Source organism: Leopardus geoffroyi, chromosome C2 (genome assembly GCF_018350155.1).
Source record: "Leopardus geoffroyi isolate Oge1 chromosome C2, O.geoffroyi_Oge1_pat1.0, whole genome shotgun sequence".
Taxonomy (NCBI): domain Eukaryota; kingdom Metazoa; phylum Chordata; class Mammalia; order Carnivora; family Felidae; genus Leopardus; species Leopardus geoffroyi.
The window spans coordinates 12624235-12636236 of NC_059333.1; the positions used below are offsets into that span (position 1 = coordinate 12624235).

The 12002-nt window shown below is 43.5% G+C and overlaps 1 protein-coding gene across 20 annotated transcripts in view; it reads left to right on the forward strand.

Annotated features, from left to right (window-relative positions):
* Positions 1–12002, forward strand: part of SYNJ1 (synaptojanin 1) — a 93489-nt gene that overhangs the window by 74185 nt on the left and 7302 nt on the right. For 9 of the 20 annotated variants that reach the window (XM_045436845.1, XM_045436846.1, XM_045436833.1 and 6 more), the window contains 8 exons: positions 1794–2003; positions 3130–3270; positions 3831–3869; positions 5555–5602; positions 6880–6918; positions 7052–7122; positions 9078–9186; positions 9411–9655. In XM_045436845.1, coding sequence (XP_045292801.1) covers positions 1794–2003; positions 3130–3270; positions 3831–3869; positions 5555–5602; positions 6880–6918; positions 7052–7122; positions 9078–9186; positions 9411–9655 — 902 coding nt within the window. The remainder of the gene's footprint in view (positions 1–1793; positions 2004–3129; positions 3271–3830; positions 3870–5554; positions 5603–6879; positions 6919–7051; positions 7123–9077; positions 9187–9410; positions 9656–12002) is intronic. The other 11 variants (XM_045436840.1, XM_045436841.1, XM_045436837.1 and 8 more) reach the window with 5 other exon arrangements.

The following is a 12002-nucleotide window of genomic DNA, read 5'->3' on the forward strand; positions in this document are numbered from 1 at the left end:
GTGTCACAGAGAGAGGAGGAGAAACGGGGACCACAACTTGCCCTTTGGATTTAATAACAGTGAAAGCGGCTGTTGGTGACACTCATGAGAGTACTTTCAGTGCAGTGATGAAGCCAGATGGTGGTAAATGGAGGTGTGGGTAGAAGATGGAGAAGCGGAGAGAGTGTCTGGAGACAGCTCTTTAAAGAAGCTAAGATGGGGGTGGCGGAGAGAAAAGGGCAGTTGCTCCAGGGAGATCGGGGGTCCAGGGGGTGCTGTTTGAAAGGAGAGAGGCTTGAGAATGCTTAGCGCTGATGGAAAGGGCTGATGGTGTTGGGGACCATCAGGGCAGAAGGAGTGGGGGCGCAGGTCACTGAGAAAACGGGGGAGGGGCAGAACCCCCTTTGTTTCCCCCACAAAGACCTAAGTGCAACCACGGGATTGGACTCCAGTTTGGCAAAAGGTTGTCGAAGGGGACGGGGGTCCCATCTTAAGACATCTCTTTCCTCTGTGAAGTGTTAAAAGTTGAGGCTATCTGCAGGCCTAGGGCAACCCGCCGTTTCGGGAAGAGTCGAGAAGTTTTCGAGATAAAGCTCCTGAGATGGAGTTCGGCGGGAGCCAGTCACAAAACCGTGGAATTGCCAGGCAGCTTTGGGATCCCAGAGGAGGCTGAAGACTGCAAATTTAATGCCACCGCAACCGTCAGCACCACGTGACCAGCAGCAGCCCAGGTGCAGCCACAGAGAGCTTAGTGCAAATGACAGATGGGACAAAAGAACAGTGCATGGGGGGGCGCGGGGGTGGTGGAGGTGAAGTGCCCTGGAATGTGAAGCCACCTTCAGAGGAGCAGAATCCGACAGACAGGGGCTGAAAGTAGAGGGGGCCCAAAGGCCTGGATCCTGATGAAGTCCCAAGAGGAAAGAGTAACTGAGAGCGAGAACCGGAAGGCTGGGAGCTAAGGGTCAGAATGAAGTGTCGGGAGCGTATTTCGGAGGCGGTGCCGCTGTGAGGGCTGTGTGTGTTTGAGCGGAGGAGAGTGGAAGGACAAGACCAAGGCATTTAGGTTGTCGATGCATTACCGTCGATGCAAACTTTGATGTCACCCAGAAAGATGGTGGGACCCGACTGCCATCCTGCTCTCTGCTTCGTCCTCGATCAACGGGTTCAGGTGACCAGGAGGATGGAGGTTGGAGATCATGACAGCAAGGAGGTATACGGGGTGTTCCATAAGCTCCCGCTGGCATAGCCTCAGAGAAGTTTGTTCAGGACTGGAAGGTTAATGTTCTGAAATTGGAATGAGGTTGCGAGGGGCACCCTGGCTGTACTTTCCAGCCTGGAGGAAAGGGGAGATGGGGGAGCCCGGGAGAGCCCAGGGGGAGGAGTGGTGAGGAGACTCTGGGGGAAGGGTTAAGCCCTGGAGCTGAGTTGAGGGCAGTGGGGAGGGAGCAGTTCCACAGGGCACGTAGGAAGGTTCGAAAGGAGAGCGGTAAACCTATCAGTTGGCCAGCACTGGTTCGGCTGCTGAGTGGAGAATTGAAAGCTGTGAGTCACCCTGCTCAGTCACCACTGGCATCCTGATGCCCTGAGGTCATAGGCTTCTCTTTAATTACATTTTCTGTAAGGGCGTTGATACTATTTCTGGTTCCGCACACATCCAATTTTTATATGTGTCTACATACTTAACCTATGCACACTGCGATGTCATAATGTGAACGTGTTTATTTTGCGTCTTGAACTCCCTGAAACCTGGATTGGTGAAAACCATCTCTGAGAAAGTTGAAATGGTGGTCATCTTGATAACCTTGTGTCCTTAGGTGATGTTGATGACTACAGTGCTGAAGTTGAGGAAATTCTTCCCCAGCACCTCCAGCCGTCCTCAAGTTCTGGCCTCGGCACTTCCCCGAGCTCTTCACCCCGAACCAGTCCCTGCCAGTCACCAACCATATCAGAGGGTCCTGTGCCTTCCCTTCCCATAAGACCGAGTCGGGCACCATCAAGAACACCTGGGCATCCATCTTCACAAAGTGTGTATTTTACGTAAAGTTGTGTAGGACCTTCCCTAGCTGATTCTATTTTATTTGTTTATTATTTTTTTTTAATATTTGTTTATTTTTGAGAGAGAGCGAGAGAGAGACAGAGTGTGAGCAGGGGAGGGGCAGAGAGGGAAGGAGACACTATCCAAAGCAGGCTCTGGGCTCTGAGCTGTCAGCACAGAGCCTGACACCAGGCTTGAACCCACAAACTGTGAGATCATGACCTGAGCTCAAGTCAGACTCTCAACTGACTGAGCCACCCAGGTGCCCCAATATATTTGATTTTATACGATCAAATCTCTGTCGCCTTTGGATCTGTACCGTGTTTTCTGTGCATACAGAAGAGGAAACTTTGTAGATGGTAAGCTCTAAATGGAAAGGAAACTCATCATCACTTCGCTTGATGAGAATTTTTCTTAAATCATTTTTTCTATGTGCTTAGATTTATCCATGTCTTAAAACTAATGTTTTTCTATCATTATAGTAAGAACTCGTAACTATCTGGGCTTACCTATATATCTGTACGTAACCTATATTATAGTATGAATTAAGAAGAGACAAAAATTTTTTTTTTAATTCAGATTTGTAGTCATTACTTCCTAAAGTTGGAATATCTGTCTCTGGAAATTGTTACATCACATGATTAAGTCACCATTCCATGCTCACCAGCATCTCCAGAAAATGTCTTCCATTTCATAGATTTCTCCAGTTCTCCCATACTGCTCTTAGAGGCCTGACTTCTTTAGTTAAACTCAGGATAAGCTCAGGTCTAGAGAAAAGAAGAGATTCCTTTTTCCTTCTCGGTAGGGGCCAGCCGACTGCAAATGACTTCCTTCAGCCCACACTGTGTGCCACCTTGATGGGGCCACTTGGTAAATCGGCTCTCAGCACCTGGGGCCTCGGCCAGCTGGTCCACAGGAGCTGGCGCCATTGCTTCCACGGCACCAATGGGGAATTTACTGGCAGAACTGCTTATGTTATTGATACCAGAAATGCGTGTCCGTGCATGACAGTACAAAGTGAGAAAGTAAGCAAAATCGAGGATTTCTCACACGTATTGGGAAGTACCATACCTTTGCGCTCACACCCACTGCTCTCACCTGCTGTACTTGTTCAGGTTCTCCTATGGACGCTCTGCCGGCGACACAGCTGCAGCAAAAAGATTCTCAGACCTTAGAGCCCAAGCGGCCTCCTCCTCCCCGCCCGGTGGCTCCTCCTACGCGCCCCGCCCCCCCACAGAGACCACCCCCACCTTCAGGTAACAAACCACGTGATTTCCATTTGGGCTAGATTTCCGATCTTCCTCCGTTCTATTTTACGGTGTTTTGCACGCTTAAAACCTCTAGCTTCCAGATTTTGTGATTTTCCTGTCATTGTTGCTACTGCCTCAGCCTTTCTCTAAAGAACATGGCAGGCCCCTTGAACAGGTAAAAAGAGTGTTTCCCAGCTAGATTTCTGTAATAGGGCTTTCTAGCTGCCTTCTTACAGGTGTGCACAAAATGTTTTGTTTTTGCTAATTTGATGCAGTTGCACTAACTTCTGTAAAATATATAAGTAGAACTGAAGGGCATACATATACTTATTTCCCATAAAGTGTTATGTATTTGCCTAAATATGCTTTTTAAGTAAGTATAGTGTTGCTATTTAAATTGTGAGAAATATTTGCATTAAATAGTAGCTTTTTTATAGTACCAAGATACTAAGATGTAGTTCCTACATGTTGTTTAACATCATGAATACTATAATAAATCTTTGACGTTTCAGTTTTTTATTTAATGTCATTTCCTTTCTGCTGCATATTTTCTTATGAACTCTAAGGGGCTAGGAGTCCTGCACCTGCTAGAAAGGAAATTGGAGGTAACCATTTATATTTGTCATAATACATGCATCTCGCTTCATTCATGTTTTGGAATTTTATCCCTGTAACTAAAAAGACATTTCAGATTTGTCTGGTAAAAGTCAAAGTGAATGATATTTATACTCCAAGTTAAAAATGGCCCCAAACTTTCATTATATTCCTGTTAAGTAAAAGATTAGAGTTCAGTTTTACTCATGAATAGAACTAATAGAGGCTTCCATTTTCCAGGTAGACATGGTTGAATTACTCATCAAGGACCAGTACACTTTTTCTTAATAAATATAGTTAGTTTGGTGACAAAGATTTAGTTCCCCCAAATCACACTAATTTCAAAAGGAATTCAGGTATAGTAAATATAGAACATTTCCCAAGTATTTGACTGGTGATGATCTAGTACATTCCTTCTCTAGAAGCTTAGCAAACCTGATGAGCAAAATTTCCAGGAATGCAACTTAAAGTTATAATTATCTGAAACATATCCTTCAGTTTTCATGGCTTTATCATAACTTGTCATAAAAGTTAATGCTTCACTTTTTTTCAACACAATAATGATTTTTTTCAATAAGGAAGTTTTTATTCACAAATGGATCACTCTTCAAAAAAGTGTAGTCGATTGGGTTTACGTGAAAATTTCTCACAAAACTCCACTGGAGCTCTGGTTTGACAAGTGCATTTAATCTACGTCTCAGGAGAGGATGGGCCAGGATGTCATAATTCTGCAGAAGAGCCTTTACAAATCTACCGTTAATATTTTTAAGGCTCACTGTACTTGTGTGGTTGTTCTGTTTCCACTCTGGCCGTCTGGTGCCGATGCTGACCAAGTCGTGTTATCACAGGCTGACTTTGCTTGTGTGCAGGTTTTAAGGACTTTGTATAGAAAACAAAGCTCAATTATTTCAGCATGACGGTCTCCGCAGAACACTGCTGGATGATGATTTTTCCATCAGCTTACAAAAAAACGTTAATTTTCCCCATTTTAAACTCCTGCCTTTATTTGTATTTTTATGATAAGCTCTATTTATCCTCTTCTTTTAAGTAGGAAAACAACTTGCAGAAAATAAGTTTTTAAATGGATTTGTGAAAAAGTTATAAAATCTGACTTAATTTTTAAAAAGTGCTTCTTTTCATAATTGTTTCATAGGCAACGTTTGCAGCTTATTTATTTTTTTAACCCTATAAGCCAGTAACTCCTTTAAGGCAGTAACTTAGAGGAAGTCATTATAGTACTTTTGGAGTTTTCTTAAAATAATGCATCAAAAACTAACCTCTAAGAAACTAATAGAGTCTCATAGAAATTTATAATGAAATTGAAGCTGATTTTGTTTCCCCGTTTTGCCTGTCAAACATTAGAGCTTTTATTAGTGATTTAACTGTGAATGTAACAAGATGATCTGTAAAGCAAAGGCTTTCTTGAAGATATTTTAAAATTCCCTAGTAATCTCAGTTATAAAAAGAAAACTGTCATCCCCTTTCTATGCTGTTTGAGGAAAGGGAGGACTGGGGTTTTTGGGCAAGGCATCTAAAGTCGCTTTGGTTTGTAGCGATATCTTTGAAGAAATGTTAGGCAGTAAAAGAACCCTTTTTTGCAAAATCAGCTGCAGGAGGAAATTGTGTCTTGTGCCTGCCTTTCGGTCTGTGCCCTGGGCCCTGAACAATGCACAGCTTCTGTTCTTTCTCTAAAAAGGTGTCGGAGCCCCTCCCAGTCCTGGGGCAGCTAGGCGAGAGACGGAAGGTAACAAGACTTCTGCGCCCTAGAAACGGACCTCTCACCTCACTTCCAAGTGTCAGCCCCCCAGCACGTCAAGGCACACTAAGTCTGCCCTTGGTCTGCCTGTAAACTTCCCCACCCCTCCTCTTACACCGCGTAACCTTGTACTTTTTCACGTTTCATTCTGTGTTGTGGATAGTTTCTAATGGGTGACCCATTTAATTTCCCTCCAATTCTTAACGTTGTTGTGCACTCTGTTTTGTATATATTGTCGTACCTACTTAGGATATGAAATTACTGTACAATGGCGTTTTAAGAAGAATGCCTTTCAAAATTCTTTTCAGAGTAAGTCAGAAATGTACTATACCAACTCTGAAGTTTTAAAAATTAATAATCGTAATTAAATCCTATTAATTCTAGTCCAAGAATAAGTATTTTGTGGATGATTTCAAATAACATAAATTTTTTTCTGCATAGTAATGCTGAACTAAATTTGCTTAAAAGACCTAAGACTAGAAGCCATTCATTAAGATTCTAGTGATCAAAGGGCTGATGTATTTAACATAACAATTACTCTTGAACTTCCTTTAAAAAAGAATAAATTTGAGATGCCACCTTTAATAGCCAACCCCCCTCCCACACACACACTCCTTTTGGCCCCTAAAGTGATTTATATCATTTCATTCTTCTTACCTTTCTAGTGAGTTTGAACCACATGTTAACACTGTCCTCTGTAAAGCAAATGCTTATTTGTAAGATATGCCTGCCTTCTACCTTAATCATGGGATTTTGTTGTGGGAATCTAAAAGATCTCATTGTAAGATTTCTTTACCCATAATGGTATCTACAGCATGAAGCCCTAAAATAGTGTTGTTAGCAGCCCCTTGCGGAACTTGGAAAATGCTGTGTTTGCTCAGGAGCTTTGTCCGGCAAGCTCTGAGAAGCAGCGGGGTCACTGCTTGTGACCATTCACACAAGCCGACCTTCTGTTTTCAAGGTTCGCAGGAGAGAACTGTGTTAGGAAAGTCACCTTAGAAGTAACGCTGTGAGTGACATACCAGACCGAGGGCTAAACTGTCTCTCACAGAATACTTCACTAGAAATATTTTAATTTCTCTCTTTTCTGGGGACATTTCCTTCAGGACTGATAATAGCTTTCATCCTTATCCAAAGCAGTATGCTGGGGTTCCCATCTCATGCCCCCATTTGTGCTGGTAACGAAACAGAACAGCCAGCTGATGTTATACAGTGTTGCCTGACTGTTTACTTATGACTCATTTCTTTCCCTTCCTGCTTCAAAGCACCCAAAAGCCCTGGAACCACACGGAAAGAAAACATAGGTAAAAACACTTGAATTTAGCTACGTAACCTTAAAACCGGACCATGTAGACACTGGGGATTTAAGTGCATGGTTTCTTGTTTCTTTCTTTTTGTAAAAGAACCCAAATACACGGTGTGATGTCTTTGTTTCAGGACGCACTCAGCCTTCACCTCAGGCAGGACTCCCAGGCCCAGGACCTGCTGGATACAGTGCAGCCAGACCGGTAGGCAGCACCTAGCCTGGGAGCCTAGAGGTTCAAGTTCTGGGTCCCAGTTTGCTGTCAGTCAGATGTGTTATCTTGGGAGGTCACGTGGCCAGTCCAGGCCTGGTTTCCTCGACTCCAAAATGAGGGAATCGCACTTGTTGATCTCCAGGGTACCTTTCAACTGTTAACATTCTAGCGCACTCTTCAAAAATAACTGAATATACTTTATTATTTGAATCAAAGTGATGCATGTAAGTAATTAGGGTCACTAAATAACTGAGGGTCTTAACATTTATGAGAGGCCAGTGTTTCTGTGCAGCGGTTTAAGGTATTTTCTGAGTAATTAATGGGGAATATAAAGTCATCCTTCAATAAGAAGGATTTTAAAACTAGATTGCAGGGACGAAAATTCATGATGAGAGTCCGCATACTAAAACTGGTTCTGAAGGTAGTCAAGTAGGAGAGCAGATGGTGTTGCAGGGCTTCTCCCTTCCTTGTAGATCTGTGCTTTTCTGTGTTTATCATATGCTCTCTTAGACACATAATTATCCTAATATTTACCTACATGAAAACTTCCTCTGGGGTCAAGTAATACAAGGAAATGGAAACCCGGATCAGTGGCTCATCTAGTGGCTCCTGGGACTTCTGGGGGGGTGGGGGGGGGGGCCTCGAGCCAAAGAGTGGGTTCTCGGGCTGGACTCTCGGGGGCAATGTAGGGGCCACTTCTAATGAAACTGCTCCCAGTTCCTGGTAAGAAATTGTCATAAAATTTCTAAGATAGAAATCCCTTGTCTTTTCTGTTGTAGCTGTCCTGTTAACATCCACCCAAAAAGTCCTTTACTATGTGTAATAGTACACTCCAAATTAAAGTGTCTGTGGAATATACCTATAGACAAATACACACGCACACACATACACACACACACCCCTACAGATACCTATTACCCATCCTCCTTTTCTCTGAAAAGGGAAAGTTGCTATTCACTGACTTTACCAGTGTACTTCACACGAACACTTTATTTAATGCCATTAGAGTAGGGAAGGTAAGTCAGGGTTTTGTGATTGCAATAATAACATTTGCCTAAAATAAGAAATATTGGGGACTAAGAGGCTCCAGCAAACTTATGAAAATAGACAACATGTGTTTCACCAGCATCTCTTTTTTTTTTATTTTTTTAATGTTTATTTTTGAGAGAAGGAAAGAGAGAGAGAGAGAGAGAGACAGAGCGTGAGCGGGGGAGGAGCAGAGAGAGAGGGAGACACAGAATCCAAAGCAGGCTCCAGGCCCTGAGCTGTCAGCACAGAGCCCAACACGGAGCTGGAACTTACACACCATGATATCATGACCTGAGCCGAAGTCGGACGCTTAACCAACCGAGCCACCCAAGCGACCCTCACCAGTGTCTCTCTTAATTAATTTAGCACATTGGATCTAGTCATTCAAGAGTTTTTCCTTCTGTGTTTGAAAAAAAAAAAAAATCCCAGGGTGTGGATTTTCTTAAGCGTCTTAGTTGCTACACGTATGTGTATCTTCCCTCTCCTCTTGAGCTTTAACGCCATCCCTGTCCCCTGTGAGGGCACCACTGCACGTGGGGCAGGGCAGAGGCCCCACCGCCCCGCGCACCCGAGCTTGGGTCCTGGCCTTCCTTTCTAGCTTTGCGGCCTTGGGAACGCTGTATACATTTCTTTGTGGTAATTGAAAATGGAGGTGATAAACTTAGCACCTGCTTCTGGGGGGTATTTTGAGGATGAAATGGAAGTGCCTCAGAGCGCTTAAGTAACATTGTGCCTGACGCCTCGTACACAGTCTGGAACAAAAAGGGAGGTTGTAAGGTGTAAATAGAAAGCAATGAACACAACAGGAGGGGGCTAACGCCAGAGGGGTGACAAGACGGGATACAAAAGCAACTATTTCCACAAAATCTCATCTCGTGAAAATAAGCGTCTCAAATGTTGTGTTTCCCCTCCCGCAGACTATCCCGCCCCGCGCCGGAGTGATCAGTGCCCCACAGAGCCACGCTCGGGCATCTGCTGGAAGACTGGCTCCTGAAAGCCAAAGCAGACCGCCGGAAGGACTGAAAGGTAGGCCCGAGTCCGTTCTAAGTTTTTTCACCTTTCCTTCTCCCTTCTGTCATCTCTCACCTTCCACGACCGACTCCAACAGGGAGAGCCTTCCTTCTTTGTGCCACAGGCCATGAGGCCGCTGGCGGGGGAGCGGGGGACTCGAATCTCCCAAGGCCTCACTAAAGGAAGAACAGGATCTGGTTTTCTAGACCGGGCCTGACATCTGAAAACTCATCGTTTAGGTTCAGTCCTTCTTCCCGAACCGCTGAAGCCTCAGGCTGCGCCCCCCGTGCAGCCCTCTCTGCCCCCGCCCGTTCAGAAGATGCAGGAGCCCCTCGTCCCCGTGGCAGCGCCTCTGCCTCAGTCCGCCCCCCAGCCAAGCTTGGAAACCCCGCCGCAGCCGCCCCCTCGGAGCAGGTCGTCCCACAGCTTGCCTCCGGAGCCTTCCCCGCAGCCGCCGCAGCCTCCGCAGCCACCGCAGCCGCAGGTGAGGCCCCCTGGTGAACAGAGAGCACCTTTGATGCCTTTGGTATACAGTCTTTGCACCCACTTCCCTCGGACCCGGGGTTCTCAGAGAGCGAGCTTGGGATTGGCTTCTTGACGGAACTTCCCAGGGGCTCCCGGGTTCCTTTATCTTGTTCACATTCAAAGCGTTTGTGACTTTTTCATCTTTTTAAATGCCCGCTTTACTTTGGATACTTACTTAGTATAGTAGGACGAACAGCAGTAGTTTCTTTTTCTTGTTCACAGCCGATCTATTAGTTCCGGCTTTCACTTTCTGGACAGGGATGCCTTACCTCTGGCAGAATGGTTAATTTCCAGCGAACAGAGAATAATTCCTGTGTTCCTCCAGGTGCAAGCAGTGGTTCTTTTCCGAGCCCGAGCTGGCACCGGGGTCTTCAGGTATTTCTGTTTGGGGTGTGCAGCAATGGGCTTATTCACCAAGTAAAAACCATCGAACGAATAAGGGCACCTCACTGGTGTCACACAGAAAACAGTGCCATTGCCTCAGTGGTGACAGTCCTAGATCACAAGGATTTGTCTTATGCCAATGTGACCTCACGTTGGAAGGACTTCTGGTGTATATATACAGAGTTATTTTAATACGGGGTGATCGTACAAGTTGAATTGTTTTATTTTTATTTGGATGCCGTTTTACTTCATTTTGCTATATACATTCTAGTAAAATTGTTAAAGTCTATGCTTGGTAAGAACATTCTTTGATGTCTAGGCTTACATTTTATTTTATCCTGATGTTTTAACTTAAAAATGTCATCAAGGCCAAAGGAATGTGTAAAGCTTTAGAAGTCTGCTCTTTCACTGACAAGGCCCCTTAAGCACATTTATAAATACTAGTTTGCCCCCATTTTTACAGCTATCTGAATACGTCCAGCTAGTAGGCAGAAGTTAACAGTTTCTTATGCTTCTGTATGGTGAAAAACAGATAGTAAAGTAAATACAAGTCTTAAAATGAATATTGTCAGCAATTAGCACTTTCTCATTAGACAGTGGGTCACATTTATAAAAACTAAAGAAGGAGATATAAATGAGAGAAATAAAATGTTCTCTTAAGCTGATTAATACCATAAAGTATTCTACATTTTTTAGTTCAGAAAATTGAGGATGTTGACAATGTACAAAAATTGTAGAAATCCTTCAAACAATACATGTCCACTGTTCTTTTCTCTCTGCAGATCTACTTTTAGTGAGGCATGAATTTTTCTTCTCATTTTCTTGCAATGTGTGCTATCGTATTTTGTTAAATGTAATTGGAAGGCAAAACACTTTCAAACTAGCCACCTTCAAGCTTTGACTACTGTTTTAAGACAGAAAGTAAGCACCTATTTCTTAGGAAAGAGAACCTTAATTCCTAAAAGTCTGTAATAGTTTAAGTATCCTTAGACCAACGTGAACACAGATACAGTACTCAAAAACTGGACAAAGAGCAAACCGTTCAGTAAGATTGCAGTTCTCAGGAGAAAATCATACCACAAAAGTACTACAGGACCAATATTCCAATGACTACCACATTATCATTTTCTTAGGTCATTGTCCATGGTTTTGGTTTCTGTTTTTCATTGGAATGGGTATGGCAATTTGGTGGCAGACAGCACGTGCTTTGTGTGTGGCCTGGCAGAGAATGTCCTTGAATCTTGTGTCATTCACTTCATTGAAACTACCAGGGATGTTTGTTTTAAATTCTAAATATTTTTTTGGCCTCAGTCATGGATATCAGACTCCTCCAAATATTATACACACACACACACTTTTCTTTCTTGGGGGAGCAGGGGTCTTGTTTGTGTGCAGACCCTCTTTGGGAAGAATCACAGAGTGGTTAACGGTTTCTTCCTAGAGTGCTAGGGGGCTGGAAGGAAGGGGAGGCATTTACCTGTTTGTACCTCTTGAATTTTGAACCGTAAGAATAATGCCTATTCAAAACATAATGAACGTCTAAAATTTAACAATCGTTTTCAGTGGCTATAGGTTGAAAAGGATGAGAATTTAAAATACAACATATTTGATACTTTGGTGATCTATGAAATAGTCTTAGAACTGAACACTTAATAATTTTTATTAAGTCTTTATTATTAATTCTGCCCAAAATACACAAGGTATTTAAAACATAAAAACATACATGGCCTAGCACTACTTTTTATTGTTATTTAAATGGGTTTTTACTCGATAGTTCTATATAGAAAAGACCCTTCCAATTCAAATGATCGTTTAACATGTACAGAACATAGAAATGCCTCACTTATCTGCCCGACTTCTGGCATCTTGGTCATCTGATTATCATCTAAGAACCTGAAGTTCAGAAATCCAACAGGAAATAG